The 17,390-nt window shown below is 36.8% G+C and overlaps 1 protein-coding gene across 1 annotated transcript; it reads right to left on the reverse strand.

The window, feature by feature from the left end:
• Positions 1–520: 520 nt before the first annotated feature.
• On the reverse strand, positions 521–16,522 carry LOC136822874 (uncharacterized). Its single transcript, XM_067079183.1, has 17 exons — positions 16,078–16,522; positions 14,315–15,638; positions 13,934–14,049; positions 12,243–12,446; positions 11,591–11,665; positions 10,843–11,061; positions 10,372–10,440; positions 9,410–9,582; positions 8,895–9,013; positions 7,803–8,192; positions 7,194–7,373; positions 5,270–5,456; positions 4,736–4,992; positions 4,141–4,425; positions 2,734–3,394; positions 1,227–2,577; positions 521–821 (listed from the first exon to the last, which is right to left on the reverse strand). Exons 1-16 carry the CDS (start codon positions 16,426–16,428, stop codon positions 2,109–2,111), a joined length of 5,079 nt encoding a protein of 1,692 aa, XP_066935284.1. The 5' UTR covers positions 16,429–16,522; the 3' UTR covers positions 521–821; positions 1,227–2,108.
• Positions 16,523–17,390: the final 868 nt, after the last annotated feature.

The raw sequence follows: 17,390 nt of genomic DNA on the forward strand, positions 1-17,390 counted from the left end.
AAGATCGAAGTATGTAGTTTATCCTCTATAAATTTGTGTAAAAAACTAGCCATCTTTAAAAACGTGAAATTTTTGACAATTCTCGGGATTAAAAGCTTTCAAATATACTTTGATTTTCTACCATTCGTAATTTGGGTGTGAAAAGTTTTATGTGGTATATAGTTAAAAATCAATTAGAAAATTCGAGTAAAATATATTAAACATTCTTGGAAATCATTAACAATCCTAGACTTGAACTCAAAATTGAGATTACTTGCGTATGACATCTGGAATATCGACAATAATAAATTCATTTGAAAAATTACTAATTTGATTTCAAGATTGTTGAAACATGAAATCAGTCTATTAAACCCATCGTTCTAAATCCTCATGTTTATTAAATCGAAACATTGGAACATTTTTCCGTTTTCTATCGGATCGGAATGAAATGATTTTCCCGAATCGGACAAACAATCGGAATGTTCTGAATCCGAAAAATCATCACGTGGTATAGTCTGTGGAATGAAGTAAGATTTCTTTTCGTGATATGCTTGCACGAAGTCACGTTCACTCGAACACGAATTCGTGTCAAATGAAGAATCAAAATTTCCTCTGCTTTTCATCGGATTCAACTCAACTGTCCCATCAGAATCTGATTCTGTTGATCTGGAAACTTGACGTCGTTTTTTAAAGAATGTTCTAGGTTGTTTACTGGATGTGGGTCCGTTTGAAGATTCATTGTTGGTGTTTGTTGCTAAGAGACGGGATGCTTGTTGATGACGTGTGTGATGAGATGTGTTTTCGAAGACTGGCGTTTCGTTTCTCAGTTGTCATTGCATTTGCTGAAAATAATTGGAAAAGAAATCAATCAATCCTATTTTAAACAATTGATGCTTGGTTAAACTGACGCAGGTACAAATATTCAATTCAAACATTACTTATGAACAATATCGGTAAACTCTTAGTTTAGAAGGTTGCCCTTCTGCCGAAGTTCGCCAAAATTATTGGAGAAATTCGGTAAAAATTAAACTGTCTATAAAGTCAATATAATGCTTTTTTATGATACCAATACAATGAGGTATTTCTGATAAGCTTTCCATTTTCTGCCGTCTTTTACATTGAACAGAGGAAAGGAATAAAGTTGGCTGTCCAAATTATGCCTCAGCTAATTTTTTTTTCGACGAGGAAAATCCACAGCTTTCTTCAAAATGTTGAATCACGAATATCATGAAATAAATGGATCTTACCTAAAGATTTTCCTTCGAACTTTGATTTCAATAGATTGACTTTTCCAGCTGATCCAGTTGGCATCCGAATACCTCGATGTCGAACTGGTAAATCTTTCAAGAAATTCTCTTTTTTGAATTGTCTTTCGATCTCTTCTTGTTCCTCGCGGAGACGTTGCGCTTTAGCTGCCTTGTTAATAGGTAATTTTTCAATAGCTTCATCAGGGATGATAAAGCCTTCATTCGTTTTGACTATAGTATCTTCGTATTCACTACTGCTGCTCGAATCTGAACTGGAATCAGATTCAGAGGAAACCTGGTAAAACTTCTGTTCAGGAACTATTGTAAATTTCGGTTCTTCTAAACGTCCTATGTTGTTGGTTTTGTGCTTCGAATTTCATTGTAAATTCTTTAACGGTCGATATTTTTCTAGCACGAGGCGTACCACGGGGCGTAAATTTGGGCGTTGATTGGTTACTATCTGTAGCTGTGTTCTTAGCAGTGTCTATATGATCCTTAATGAGAGATAATACTGGCCCTTTTTCTTGTGTAGGTGTTCCAATATTACTTTGTTCTGTCATCGTTATGCTCTCGAGGAGCGACGGGCGTCGTAAAGAGGGGCGAAGCCCTTCTTCTTTTGGCAAGGACGAATCAGAACTTTCCGTCGATTTCGAGAGATTACGTTTTATATAACACTACTGGCACGTGAATGATACGGTGAAGTTCCTCTGATTTTAACTTTTGAAGAAAACGTGATTTTTTCTTCTTTTTCTTTTAAAGGTTCTTCCAAAACAGGGGACTTCCCTTCAAGCATACTATACTTTGATAACAAACTCTCGATAATGTCTCTCTCTTCCGGCAATAATGGGTCACTTAATCGATGCTGCTTTTCGGGTTTCGAATCTAATCCCGGTTTAGTCCGATTCGGATCAATATCATCTGTTTCAAGTTCGTCAATACTATATCATGTAACTTTCGTAAAACGTTATAAATTTCGGCCGATGTTTGATTATTAACCGGAATCATTTCCGTGACAGGAGAATCCAAGACGTTGTATGCACTATTACTCTTACTGCTACGTTTACTAGAGAGCGTCGTGCCGACACTACTCCTCGCACTATTCCGTTGACTCGATAACGCACTTAACCGTTCCAATAATGCTCGATCACCGGTGAAACGTCTTTTGGGAGACCTGGGTACGACTTGGGTTTCTTCTAAAGGAGCCAATGGCTGTTCATCAATATGAGCGTTATTTTGCTCTGTCTTTCTGATGAATTTTTCTCGTGACTTGAGAAGCAATAAGCGTTTCATGGTCGTTGGTGAATAATCAGAATCATCAGTGTACGTTCGTTGGAGACCGTATAATTGTGTTCTAAACATAACAAAATGTGTTATAAAAACAGTGTTAAAATCAAGGCTTTTCGTCAGAGACGGAAAATAAATGTTACGCAGATAATTAGCACATAATCTTGAAATTTTGGTAGTATTTTTAAGAAGAGGACCAAAATCTTTCAAATCGCATACAAACCTCATGCTATCTTTTTTCTCGTCCAGAATCAAAATGGAAGCTTTTCGTTGAAGATGAACACTCTCTGATTTCTTTAAGGCTCCTCTTACACCGCGTCCACTACCTCTGAGTCTTTTCTTGATCGAATTTAAGGCACAGTACACCTCATGGCGCTTAGGATGAACATCTAAATATTTTGACCATGTGTCTTTAGCTTTAGGGTCTTTCTTCTTTTTACGTTTATGATGATTGTTGCTCTTAACCATGGACACATAAGAAGACGGGCGTGAAGTAGGGCGTGACTGATTATTAGAGATAAGAGATACTTTGGGCGTCTGCTGGGGCGTTAGTTGAGAGTCCAATACTTGTGCTTCTTCTGGAATAGTTGCTCTTTCAATGTCAATTACAATATCAGGCGGTTGTGGGCGGCGGCGAATAATACTTAAAGAGGCGGTGGGCGGGTCACCTTGCTCTTCAGATTTTCGGCGCTCAATAACAGTCGTTCTCGAACTGGAGATGGTGTTTGTTCTAGAAAGTTTCGAATGTTCAGTCATGTTGCTTTTGGTTCGATGTAATTTATTGTCAATGTTAATGTCATGGTGACGGTCAGGAAGAAGCATGGATTTTGGACGCCATCTTGAATAGGGTTTCGATTCCTCTTCGACCCCTTCTTCGATAAAACCTGAAAAAACAAAATGGAAATTGTTTCAATTTTTTCTGAAAAGACCAAAACATCGTTGTTACATCCACAACATCAAACTATCTACATTGAAGGATCTGAGCAATCGAAGCACCCATTGGCTTTCAATCACTTCCCTTACATAATGCTAAATATTTTAGGTTTCAGTCTACATTTTACTTGCATGCTATCAAAAGCTTACACAAACGGCTTGGAAGATAAACAGACGAGGCTTTTGTGAAAAACTTATAGTTTAACTTTAAAGTAGCTCGGAATCATAGCTGGCTTGAAGGAGAGCAAAGCGAGACTCGATGCCCTTTATTGCTTTCTCCCAGTTATTTTTGCGCCAAACTTATAGCATTTTGGACATGCCATGAGTTAAACGAGTTAGAGGTTAAAGTCTGAGTTAAACGAGTTAGAGTTTAAAGTCTGAGTTAAACGAGTTAGAGGTTAAAGTCTGAGTTATACGAGTTAGAGGTTAAAGTCTGAGTTATACGAGTTAGAGGTTAAAGTCTGAGTTAAACGAGTTAGAGGTTAAAGTCTGAGTTATACGAGTTAGAGGTTAAAGTCTGAGTTAAACGAGTTAGAGGTTAAAGTCTGAGTTAAACGAGTTAGAGGTTAAAGTCTGAGTTAAACGAGTTAGAGGTTAAAGTCTGAGTTAAACGAGTTAACGAGAGTTAAAGTCTGAGTTATACTAGTTAGAGGTTAGAGTCTGAAAGCCTACCAGTCGACTTGTTGAAAATAATTACCTGTGAAAGTCTTTCTTCTTTGAGCAAAAGCTTTTCTCCATTGGCGTTTCTTTTTAGCGCTACTTCGGAAGGGAACAGTATCACCATTCATGGATGGACTATCATTGTTATTGTCAAAAGAATTCGTTTTCGATGTCAATCCTGATTGAAGTTTGGTGAGAACTGAAGTGAAGGAATTTTGTTGGAAAGATAGTTTGGGTCTTGGTTGACGAAGTTCGAGTGTTGGATCGATATCTTCGTCATTTGAACTATTTTCTGTTTCGTCATATGTCTCATCATTGAAATCTGTGAACAGAAATAAGAAAAAGTTACTTCACTACTTACACTGTAGTCGCTTATAATCCGTGTAATACAGTAATAAGGGTATATGATAATACGATAATTGTTATGGGATAACATCCAGTTTGTTCAATTTCTCCCTTCCATTTAGTACTGTAAGGTCCAGAATCTTTTCACTAATTCCCCTCCATTCCTATCCGTCAATGAATATAAACTAGAGGTCAAATAAATATAGGTTTAAGCTATTTTTGTAATTTTACGACCTCTATGGAGAAGCCTGGAGGCCGAGACGAGTCTTATAGAAAAAAAGTGTTACCATTAGAATTCACTGTATTTGAACGCTTGCGATCCACCCATTCACCATCCACCTGCGAATGGTCTTTCAATGGTTCATAAGTGGGGCGTTTCGGGCGCCCACCATCCTTTTCATTGACGCCCTCTTGAGGTGTTTGGGCGTAATGTTCACCCTTGTATTGATACTGATGCTCAACAAGCTTGAAAAGACGGTTGCGTTCTTCTTCCTCTGCTTCGCGTTTTTTACGATAATAATTTTCGAATAACGAGTTGTAACAACTACAGGGAGAAAAAGCGAAAATTTCAATTATTTTGTACCCACCACAGCAATCATATTCTTTTACAAACTATATATAGGCTAACTGTTCACAGTTTTCCCGTGGAAGTGTGTGCAGTTTTTAATGCGCTAAAAAGACCATTTTAAAGCTCATTTTTTTTAATCCTGAGAATATCTCACAATTTAATTTCGCGGATTTTTCAAAAAAACTGTTCCCGCGAAAATTCCTTCCCTTAATGTAATGTAATTTACTAAAAATTGGTTAATGTGAAAAACTACCTTCTAATGGACTGAGTTATTGCTTGCCAATAATTCTTCTTTCGTTTATCCCATTTACGCTTTGAGTATTTAATTTCAAGGACGACCACAGATGCCAATAGAAATGTAATCAACATCACCAATAAGATGAACATACTGACATATGGATTACGTTCGCTGAATCCAAACTCTGACAGAACAACGATACCTACAATAGACAAAGAAATAGAATCTGTTTGAGGTGCCAAAATGTATTTGTGTGCGCATTAATGAATAAATTTGGTACTGAAATGAGATTTGAACTCACGACTTTTACATTACAAGTGCAATTGAGCTGAGTCAGAGAGAGAGTTGCTGAGACGTCTTTGCTGTGGTGACTCTAACATGGTTGGAGGCATTGCATAAAATGATATTTAGAATATCCGAAATTTTGAAGTCTTTTTTTTCATTTTCTGCGTCGGCAATCAGTTAGCTCTTATACTATAAGTCACGGCTTTTTTATACGCAGTGTCGTCTATTCCACTTTGCGAACGAATGTGTAGAATCCAAACATTCGATTTTTGACGTTGCTTTAAACTACTCTTGCAGTAGAGAAATAGTCGAACGTGCGCACCGCACTGGGCTCAACTTCAGATTTTCCCGTTATTAGAAGGCCCAATTGTAACATTTCAAATATTTAGTATTAGGTAGCAAATATACTTTGTCCGTTTTGGCTGAAATTTGGTACACTTGTTCCTTGGGTGAATACCTGGGGGTGTTTTATCTTAATTTTTTCATTTTTTTATGTGCGTTAGAATAGTGTCCTCGTCCTAAGAGCCTTTCAAAATAAATAACTTAGGAGAAAATTCCTCAAACCTTTTGTGGCTTTTGTTCACACGTTGCTCTGAAAAATTAATTTCCCACAATTTATCATATACGAAAATTGATTTTAAAATTTATCAAGATATTAAAGTTTTCTTGGGTTCACAAATGTTTACATATATACCTATTCTTAAAGTCTACCATCATAGCTTTACAGTCACTATCCACAGACAAGTTTAAAATATCCCGATCAAAGGGTCTGACAATTGTGAGATCAGCCAATCTCCGAACTCTGCTCAATGGCACATAAACATTTTTGCAGTCTCCAGGCTGCCCCAAAGTCTTAGCCTCGTTTTGGCGAAAAACTCGTCCCCAGGCCCCAAAAATCAAAATTTTCAAAAAATGAAAAAAACGCCCCCAGATATTCACCCAAGGAACAAGTGTGCCAAATTTCAGCCAAATCCGACCTTTTTTGAAGTGTCCAGGCTGCCAGCCTCGTTTTGGTGAAAAACTCGTCCCTAGGCCCCAAAAATCAAAATTTTCAAAAAATGAAAAAATCACCCCCAGATATTCACCCAAGGAACAAGTGTGCCAAATTTCAGCCAAATCCGACCTTTTTTGAAGTGTCCAGGCTGCCAGCCTCGTTTTGGTGAAAAACTCGTCCCCAGGCCCCAAAAATCAAAATTTTCAAAAAATGAAAAAAATACCCCCAGATATTCACCCAAGGAACAAGTGTGCCAAATTTCAACCAAATCCGACCTTTCTTGAAGTGTCCAGGCTTCCCCAAAGTTTTAGCCTCGTTTTGGCGAAAAACTCGTCCCCAGGCCCCAAAAATCAAAATTTTCAAAAAATGAAAAAAATACCCCCAGATATTCACCCAAGGAACAAGTGTGCCAAATTTCAGCCAAATCCGACCTTTTTTGAAGTGTCCAGCCTGCCCTAAAGTTTTCGGACGGACATACAGACATACAGACATACATACAGACATTCTCAGATTATAGCTCAACTGAAGTTGAGAACATTGAAGTTGTGTCAGAACAATTGAGATGAAAAATCCCGGATTTTGATGAGGTGCTCGCTAGGAATCAGAAGACGGTAGACCTTGAAACACTGAAAGACATCTTCACACCCCCTTCGCACTTACCAGTAGTAGTTTGACATTCTAGAGGTGAATCCCATTTGCATTGAAAGGTGACATCAGTTATCAAAACTTTCATCATACCACTGTAAGCCCAATGCGTTGGGTTGATATAGAATAACCAGTAATATATCCAAGGCATCTGTGGTTCAGGTACAAGAAATCCACCGGCGAACCCAGCCACAGCTATCGAGAGAGCAAGTTTGGTTACAGGACTATGAAAAGTGTCATTTTGAAAGTCAATCATCAATTGATTAAAGCAATACTTAAGACCGGAGGGCGACCCGGAAGCTCTTTCAACAGCTAGATAGATAAGGAAAGGTAAAGGTATAAGGAAAGGATCACAGCGTTCTCGATATTCATGAATCTAGGATGGGAAGGATCAACCGTTCACACTGTGGAAATATCTATTTCTGAGACCACGGGATTTTAACATCAAAGCGCATATACTAGGCCTTGAATGTTAGAACGTCATGAGAAGAATCAATCTTTCTAACTGAAGAAATAAGAGAACAACGAGTGCAATTAGCAAAGACGCAAAAATAAATACAAACGATCGCTCAAAATCCACATCTTCATTACCAAGAAGAAAAGTTATTCAAATGTTATTATTACCTGATAACAGCGGTGATACGAGGGTCGAATAGCGCGGCGTGCAACAAGCGGTGAAAACAATGATCGCTATCCAGGCTTGATTCAATTGCAAATGAATTAACGTAGTCAAACAAAATTTCCATAAGACATAATCCTGTATAGAACACAGATAAATGATAGCGCACGACATGATAAGCGGGATGGAGGATTTCGAAAACGTCCGAATGAACACGTGAAGGATAAGCTCTGTTGAATGGCCAATTCCGTCTGCTTTTTCAAGTTCGAACAGCGCGAACGCTTTATGTAAATGACCATGAATAACGGATGCCAGAAAGAGTTGACTTGCACACGAGAAAACCATGTAACAAGACATGAGTAGAACGCCTTTGTGTGTTTTCCAATAACAAGTACCTAAGTTGAATACAAGTGAAATAAATGTTAGTCTAGTTTAGACGGACTTTCTGCCATGTCTACTCTAAGTGTTAGAGTGGGCCAAAGAAGGGGAGACATTGAGTTATTAGTATAATCTTTACTTGAAAAAGCTAAAGAGAAGTCATTGAAACAACTCCCTCAAATTCGAACCTCTTTAATAACTTATAACTCAAACCTTTCCGTAATTCGGACTAAATATTGAAATTTCTTACAAAATACTCTCCGTGTTTCGAACTTTTCATCAATTCAAAATAAAGACTACTTGAAGAGTCTATTTTTTAATACTGCAAAACACTCCATAACATATGAATCTCCTGATGTATCACAAAACGGATCCAGTTTTTAAAAACGGTATCCCTTGGTTGGCAGATTAAGCAGACTAATACTTCCATTTACTCTAAGGTACCACTTATCAATTTTCGAAAAAATTCAGACCGCCCCCCCCCCCGTTTATTCATTTCTGAAAAATTTTGGACCCCCCCCCCCCCCCCCCCCCATACTATTTCGGACATTAGAGAAGTTACAAAGAAAAATAGCAAATCGATGCACTGGTCCAAACGGGAAATATTTACAGCCTTGAGCTAAGCAAGATGACAAATCATTCCGTACATATTCGTTCTGCTTTTTTCAGAGAATTGTGGGAATCGTCACGGAATCTGTCTTTAACTTAAATAAACTTACCAAGAGCGAGTCCATATAGCAAATAAATCAATGGGAAGTAGAAGGATTGTGATAATGTTTGAGATGCGGAAGTTCTACCATCCAAAGCCAACAAACGATTCTGAATGCTCGATGTTTGTCTAAAGAGCAAATTTGATAGAAGAATGTGTTATTAACAGAATGCAATACATTTTATAAAAAAGTATACTATTTGAGAAAGTGTCATATGCACCTAAGAGCACACATAGTCATGACATTCGATGGAAGTTAGATTGTGGACCTGATACTAATAGGAAATTTGTTTTGTCTTTGAAACATGATGAGGAAGCTGTGACGTGGCAGGATTGAGAATCAGGCACTGCATCGATGAATTCCAACTTTCATTATCTTACAGTACCTCTGTTCACAAGACTACTGACTATTCACAAGATGAACATATTTCTTAACGAAAATTTAATGCGCAAAAGACTTATATTTGTTCACTTAAAAAATGCCAAAAAGTACGAATTAAAACGGTCAAAAATAATACAGCTCACTTTTGAAATTTCATACTGAGTGTCTTTTGAGGATGTCGGCGTGCGCGTGCAATCGCACGATTGATCGCTTGTATTTCTCCTGATTGTAGGTAATAATCTAAAATGCTTTTCTGCGCTTCTGGATTTGTAAGCACATCCATGATACTGTCAGCTGGGTTTGATGCATCAAATGTCTAGTAAAACAAAAAAAATTATAGGGACAGTCAGATGGTTTGAGATTTTTTGCCTGAAGAAACCCTCTGTGGTTTTGAGTAAATTTGCCAAGTATTTTTGTCTTGAACTATATTCGAGATATCACAAATCTAAAATTTCTGAAAATGGGTTCTAACACGGTTTTTACGTTGAAATTTCGTTGTTTTTAATAAAAGTCAAAAACTTGTAACTTTAATTATCTCGACTTTGCTCAAAATACAATAGAAGGATTCCACATTCAAAATATCCCAAACTATCTGATTTTCCCTTTAACGTTAGTCAATCACTTTGGTAACAAACACAGGAAAGATTCGACGGATTCACCATAACTTTTTTTGTGAATTCAAGATAAGAGCTCTAATACTTCACGATGAAAAGCTGGAGATTTTAAAAACATTGCAGCTTTTCATCGTGATTTCGTAAAAATGATAGCAAGAAAATTAGTTAGATATCAAGGGAAGAGCATGAGGATCAAAGTTATAGTCTAATGTATACAGACATAGTGGGGCGGTTGTTTTGATGCTTCATGAATTACGTCAAGAACACCACTTGCCTCGTATTCAAACCATTTCCATGGTAATTTTATGTCCCTTGATAAACATTTAATGATGCTTTTAATTATCTAATTACAAACTCCGCTGGGAGTTAATAACCATGACAATAATTTCAAAACGAGGTATATTCGTGACGTAATTTACGAAAAGGTCTATTAAAGCAAAAAAGGAATATCAAGCCAAACCTGGCAAATAGCATGGCATTGTAAAACTTACTTGACCAGAATCCTTTAGAGCTTCGGCAATCATTGTTGGTGCGATAATGGGTGAACCGAAGTAAGCAACCTTGAAAGTAATTATAAAGTTGATTTGTCAAGACAATGGTCTTTTGAAATTCTAACAGAATATAACAGTTAGTCTATCCAGGGGGGGTCTCAAAGCGACCTTTCACTAGTGCATACACCCTTCGGTCATTTTGCCTGGATACCCCACCCCTAACCTTTCCAATTCAATCTTAAATTTGAAGTAATTTGTACATGCAATTACTAAGTAGACATTGAAAATTGACTGAAACTAATAAACCTCAAAGAAATTGACAATAAGGCTAAGAACCAATAAAGTACATTAATCTAAATAAGTTTGAGTTTATCGGACCAGTGATATTCATATTGGATCATAAATCTCGTGATCCTAACAACGATAAACTATGAAGGTACAAGAACTATGTGACAAGAACCTGTAACATACCTGGCCTTCGCAAAGCAACAAGATAGCATCAAACATGTGAAAGATTTCTATTCTCGGTTGATGAATAGTAACAACTACCAGACGTCCGGATAAAGTCAAACTGTGTAGTGTTTCCAGTAATTCCAATGAAGAAGCGGAGTCTAAACCAGATGTTGGTTCATCCAAAAATATGACACTTGGCAAATCTAATAGTTGAAGGGCGATGCATAAACGACGTTTCTGAAAGAAATTGCAATATAGAAAAAAAGTTAAAATGTGTTTTTTTTGGAAAAATTATAATGGGTTTTTTTCATGTTTTGTTAAATTATGTAACATCCAGCGCCATTATGGAAGCTGACCTTTGATTAGCGTATGGGATCACCTCTACAGATTCGAACGTTTGCTTACATGAAAACCCCGATATTACATTAAGGGAACTATTCGGTCACAAAACTACAAAATCCTTACTTGTCTTCATGAATCCAAATTCAACTTAAATATTATTCTCGTCTCTTAACCTCGCAAAATCATATAAATGATTTTCAACATTTAGGCGTCTTAATTCATAACGTACAGACACGTTACAAAATTGTCAGACACCTTCAAACTGTCTCATAGTAAAGATATATCCTTTGAAGGGCATAAGAAATATTGAAAAATTTCACCACAAGGGTGCACTGTTATATTACTTATTTTGACTTGAAACGAACGGATCGCGTACATTCCCTCCTCGGGCAAAGAACAAAACATACTGAGAAATGATAGATACCTGTCCACCACTGAGACCACCTCCAGTAAAGGAATTATCACCAACAACAACGTCTGCTACGTCATACAGACCACACTAAAAAGTAGAAGAATGTAAATTAATAGGAATATAGGAATGATATAAGTCAACAAAACACGTTCGTTTAGTACCAGGAAAAACCTTTAAGAACGATTGACCCGAGAAATATCACCACAGGAAGAATTCTTACGAATAAAGATCCCCGGAAACATTAAGTAATACAGTACCAGTAATTAACAATCGTCCCCTTCTAGGAAGAATGAGTGATCTACAGGCTAGCTTATTTATATCAGATAGACAATCGCGTGCTTCAACAAGGAGTGATCACAGGCTAAAAAGAAAGAACCGCGTCAATGACGAAGGGCAATGAAGTATAAGCCCGAAGGGCTATAAGTTGTGAACTTTCTTGGTAGGATTTGAAGGCATTAAATCCGTCATCAAAAATTACGGCGCACATTTTAGAGGCTTCGCTTTTTCTTGACTGAGAAAAGTTAAAGATTCGCTTCTAGCCCTTCGGGCTTATACTTCATCGGCGAAAGGTCTTTCTTCCCAAAAGTCGATCTTAGAAATTATTTATTAAAAGTCGGAAATTGCGAAGTATCTAAGTCATGTATCAGCAATGAAATCTACCGACCTGTCCAAGGACTTGCTCAACACGCCACATTTTATCTTGCATTTTCATCTTCATTGGTAATCTCATCATTGCGCTGTACGTCAAATTCTGCCGCACCGTCAGTTCTTCATGGTAAGGTGTAGCTAGTTGGAGAACGTATCCACTGTTTTTGATGAACCATTCCCGTGTCTCGTCCGCTGGTAAACCGTTGATGAAAATATTTGACTGTTGAAAAGAAATTAAAACACAATGAATAAGTCTTCATAATTCAAACGCGCAAATTGTTTGTTTAATGTTTAGGTTTATAAAGGCATTTTTAACTGAAGGACAAAAGAAACTTGTTCAAGTTAAGGAGACATTCGAGTTATAGATGTTCGAGACTCAATTGTACAAGGTTTTCAAGTATAATTCGTTCTCCTGATCCTCAACCGGTCGGTTTAGAAAACTACCATGCATAATGCCCTGCTTTTTAGCCCACGTGCCAACTCAGTCGAGATTGACAATTTGTTCATAGTTGAGATGGGGACACACATTTAAATAAAAAAATTATTTGAAGTTTTGAAGCTACGGAGTGTTGTGATTTGGGTTTAAATATATCTGCTTTTCAAAGTTTACTAGTTCAATTAAGGCTTTCAAGGTCCCTGCTCATTACCCCTTTGTGGTGTAGAAGGTACTTTATGGACTTTTTGAGAAAGGTTTACTCTTTTGGTTCATCATGAAAATACAATACAGTCTCCAAATGTTCTTAACTTTTTAAGTTTTAAGCTTTAAAAACTTTCTTAACATGTTCTTATTTTCACCATTTTATAAGTATTTTTGGCCATTTTCCTTAGAAATCGGATGTTTTAGAGTCCGGAAAGCATTACAATGTTCTCAACTTGTTCTTAATATTTTGGTCTTATGTTCTTATAATAGGTTTGTCTTGTAAAGGTAAGGTAAACATAAGAATACGGAGGGGATGAATTTGTTATTTTGAACGACAACATTTTAATCAAGATATCTAAAACCTCAGAGCTTGCTTGATTGGCATATAAAACTCTCGCTCGCTATAAAACAAGACATTATAGCCAATATAGATAAAGTGGATAAAACGTGGTATCTTATAATTACGTTAAATTAATTAGGTCGGATTGTATGTAATTTGTCAAGATCTAATTATTGCAAATTGATTCCTTTGGAAATCATCAGTTCGTTTATTATCAAATACGTCTTTTTTATAAGAACATTCAATTTTTAAGCCATGGGATCCTCTTTACACTCTAAGTTTTTAACCAAAAAATGTTCTTTATATGTTCTTATTTTCACAAACAAGTAATTTCATGCAATTTTTTAAGAAATCGGGTGTTTAATAATGAAGGAAGACTTGATATGTTTTTAGCTTGTTCTTAAAATTTAAGCCGTCGAAGAGATGTATGTTCTTGTACAGTTTATTCATATTAAAACGTGAATAATATTGCTACGTCTGAAGGATGATCAAATACAGATTAACCCTCTAATTCCAAAAGGCTGAGGTCCAAGTGAGGACCCCGAGTCCGAAAACTTATTGGTCATATAAACAAAGTTTCCTAGTGAGAAAAAAGTATAGCAATTACTTCCCATGGTAATCTCAACATATACTCTCAAGCTACAAGCTTCTATGTCTATGTCTACAACATCAATGTTTTGAATTAAAAGTGATATAGTAAAGACGATAAATATATACCGATATATACCTCAGCTTCTTCGAAGTGTTTCCTTGCAGTGATCACGTCCAATAAAGTTGTTTTTCCACTTCCGCTAGGACCCATTATGGCCACCAATTGGCCAGGATTGAAGTATGCCGTAACCCCTAAAAGTCAATTAAGGAATTATATACAAATAAATACGTAAAAAGATAAAAAAGATCGCTGCGGATTTTCTGTGAATTGAAGTAAATGACAACGCTTACAAACAATTTATATAATTTAAATAATTTGTCAAAATAGGCAATTTCACGGTTAAAATGAATCAAGGATAATCAGGACTGATTGCGCGCCCATAGGGGCCTGGTTAAACGCGAATTCGCTAAATTCGGTTCCCTTAAAAGTAGGTAGTATAAAATCGCAAATCATTACCTTTGATAATCTTTTTATTCATAGCGTAGGAGCTACGTTTACGTACTCTCATTTTCGTCGTATCCACCGCGGCCACGCTTTTACGTTTACGTAACAACGTCCCTGTTTCATAGTTTGGGAAATTACTGATATCGTAATCAAGCTCGGAGCAGGAAATACCGATTGCCGAATGAGGAGGACAGGTTGGTAAACACATTACTTTGCCGTACAAATCGCTTCCTTCATAGTTCGCATTCAAATACAACGCTTGTGTCTGTTTCAAGTTCCGATGTTGGATTATCCAAAGACATTTCGTTACCAAGCAACCAATGGTGATAAACAAAACGAAAGCGATTAAAATGACCTTCTTCCAGAAACTCCATCTAGCGTCATATGTATCGTAGTGGATTAGCTGTGGACAGGTCGGATTGCATTGGGCATGTGAACATATATCATTGATTTTAATTGAGCTTTGGTCAGCAAAAGATGCAAAGGTTCCATTTCGGTTTCTATCTTTACGAAACCATGACATAAAAATATTTTTGACACTTTGATTACCAATTTTGATTTCACTCCAGTATGAGTCATTCATAACGTGTTTGAAACGGACGGATGGAAAGTTTAGCTCGATTTCACGTTTGTAGACCGTATCCCATAAAGTAGATGACACTAAATATCCATGTTGGAAACACGACGTGGAAATATAGTTCAAGTTCGGCCTGGAATCGACTATATCCAAACTTTGTTGCATACGACCACCGTACGAATGTACTTTCAATAGGATATCATTGCTTTGAAGAACGTTATCTAGATGCTTGTTTTGTTGTAATAAGCGTTGGAAAAGCACGTAGATATCATATTTGCTTTGCATTAAGAATATCGGGATATCCGGTGGAAGATAGGAATTTGACATCATACAGAATATCGAGAAACAGCATGGGAATCCCCAGGAGATATCTCTACAAGAAGGTCTTTCAAGAATACCAGTTGTTTTACCAAAGCCTTCGCCGAATTGATTGCGAAAGTAATTTTCGAAATCGATAAACCATGCTGAATCTAAAACAAGTGTTAATTTACACGTGTCTTTTGGTAATACGCTGGAGATGAAATCTAAATGATTGATAGCACCAATTCCGCCAGCACTTTGACCGATTAGCATTACATCTGTAGCATTGGCTAATCCTTTGGATAAAAGCTCCATTAAAATAGTTGAGAAAATGACGGCACCTCTGAAAACGAAAGTAGCTTTTTTAGTTGTACCAGTCTTGTTCTTGGTAGCGAGATTCGTTGTAGGTATGAGGTCGTTTCCAAGCCATAAGTCACTACTGCAGTATACCAGAATCACCTAGAGTGAGAAAGAATAAGTAATATAAAAACACTTAAATTTCTAGAAATCTTAGAGAATATATTATAATCTCAGATGCCCGCATATATACATTTACCCTTCAGACTAATTAAAGACGCTTTTCAGCTAAAAGTGGAGTGAAGATTGCACCCTAAATTCAGATGCACGCAATACGCTTTGAAACATAACCAAGCTGAGATTAGGGATTGGAAACAAAACAATCCATCGTTATAGAATAATAGAAACCAAGGCATATGTCCAGCCTCAGATCAAATGACGCCAATGCTTCGTGTACATCAGTACTCGTTAAAATGATCCTTTATCGAGAGGCATCGATAATCCCCAAATTCCGGTCAAACATTTTAGTAAGCCAGGATTGAGAAACTCTCTTATCTCTTTAGTTCTGTTTAATGAATTTATTTGTAAAATAAAATTATACCTTGTTATAGTCGCCAAACTCTTCATCCGACATGATGGTTTTGGTTCTTATCTCTTTAGGGTATGATTTTGAGGACATGAAATAAGGGGTTTTCTTGAAACGATCTCGACAATCCGATTCAGAATTACATCCTCCACCACCTTCTAAATAAATCATCCATTTTGAACTGTTCATATTATTATGGAGGTAATATATGGCAGGCGTGCCGTCATTACATAAAGCTCCAGTACTAATGTTCGATACTTTATGGAGATAAAGAGACTGTGATTCCTGACTGAAGACGGTCATCGGTAAGCAAAAGAAAACCAAAATCAAGCCTCTGAGAGTTAGGTGCTGTGATGTCAAAGCCATCTTTATGGACTGCAGCAAGAATTGATTAGGTTATAATTTAAGACTTTATCATTTCGATAGCATGTTGTCCATTTCTAGTATTGGTGTCACCTTAAAAACAAAGGATTTGAATATTTTGGATTACAGTAGAGCCTCTTAAACTCGAACCTCTATAACTCGAATGTCTTCTGAACTCGAACAAGTTTAATGGTCCTTTAAGTTAAAAATACCTTATAAATCTTACTCCAGAACTCGAAATTAACTTAACTCGAGTTAACTCGACAAATTTGTGTTCCCGTGCGTATTCGAGTTATGGAGACTCCGTTGTAATTGGGAAGCAAGATAAAAGATATTAAGTATCTTTCTCCGCAAAAAAATAAAGATACAATTTAAAACAAGTGCAAAGGTAAAAATCCAAAGACCTGTTTTAAATAGACTTTTAAGACTGAAATATCATCTTCCGGAACCCAACCGTCTTTATAAATACATCAGATTTGACCAGAGCTTAATATATAGAGGATTTTCAAGTTTAGCTAAGTTGTATGATAACCGGCATTCGAATTGTGAAAGGAATCGTGCCTTCAAATTAAAGCCTTTTCTTCCACAATGATTCCGGAAATTACAAAATCTTGTCATTCGTGAAAGACCTATATTCTTGATCAGCACAACTTTACCAAAATAGCTCACAGAACACACAGTCATTTCGAACCTCCAAGAGAAACTACTAGTTATCTAAGAAAAAGAGGCGGAGAAAACATTGAGTAGACGCTTCCTGCATCGGAAGTCAGGATATACTTCGCCTCACTATTGTGGTGAATCAGAAACTCGTCTTCAAAGGATTGTATGTCCTTTTACTGATTTCTAAAAATATCGGCAAGTTTGAGAAGTCTGACCTAAGTATTTACTATTGTATAAGAAATTCAAAGATGTGGACCTGCAAACGCAGCAAATCTTTTATATTTCTATGGCGCATGAAGTTGGCC

This window comes from Clytia hemisphaerica, unplaced genomic scaffold (genome assembly GCF_902728285.1).
Source record: "Clytia hemisphaerica strain Z4C2 unplaced genomic scaffold, Clytia hemisphaerica genome assembly, whole genome shotgun sequence".
Taxonomy (NCBI): Eukaryota; Metazoa; Cnidaria; class Hydrozoa; order Leptothecata; family Clytiidae; genus Clytia; species Clytia hemisphaerica.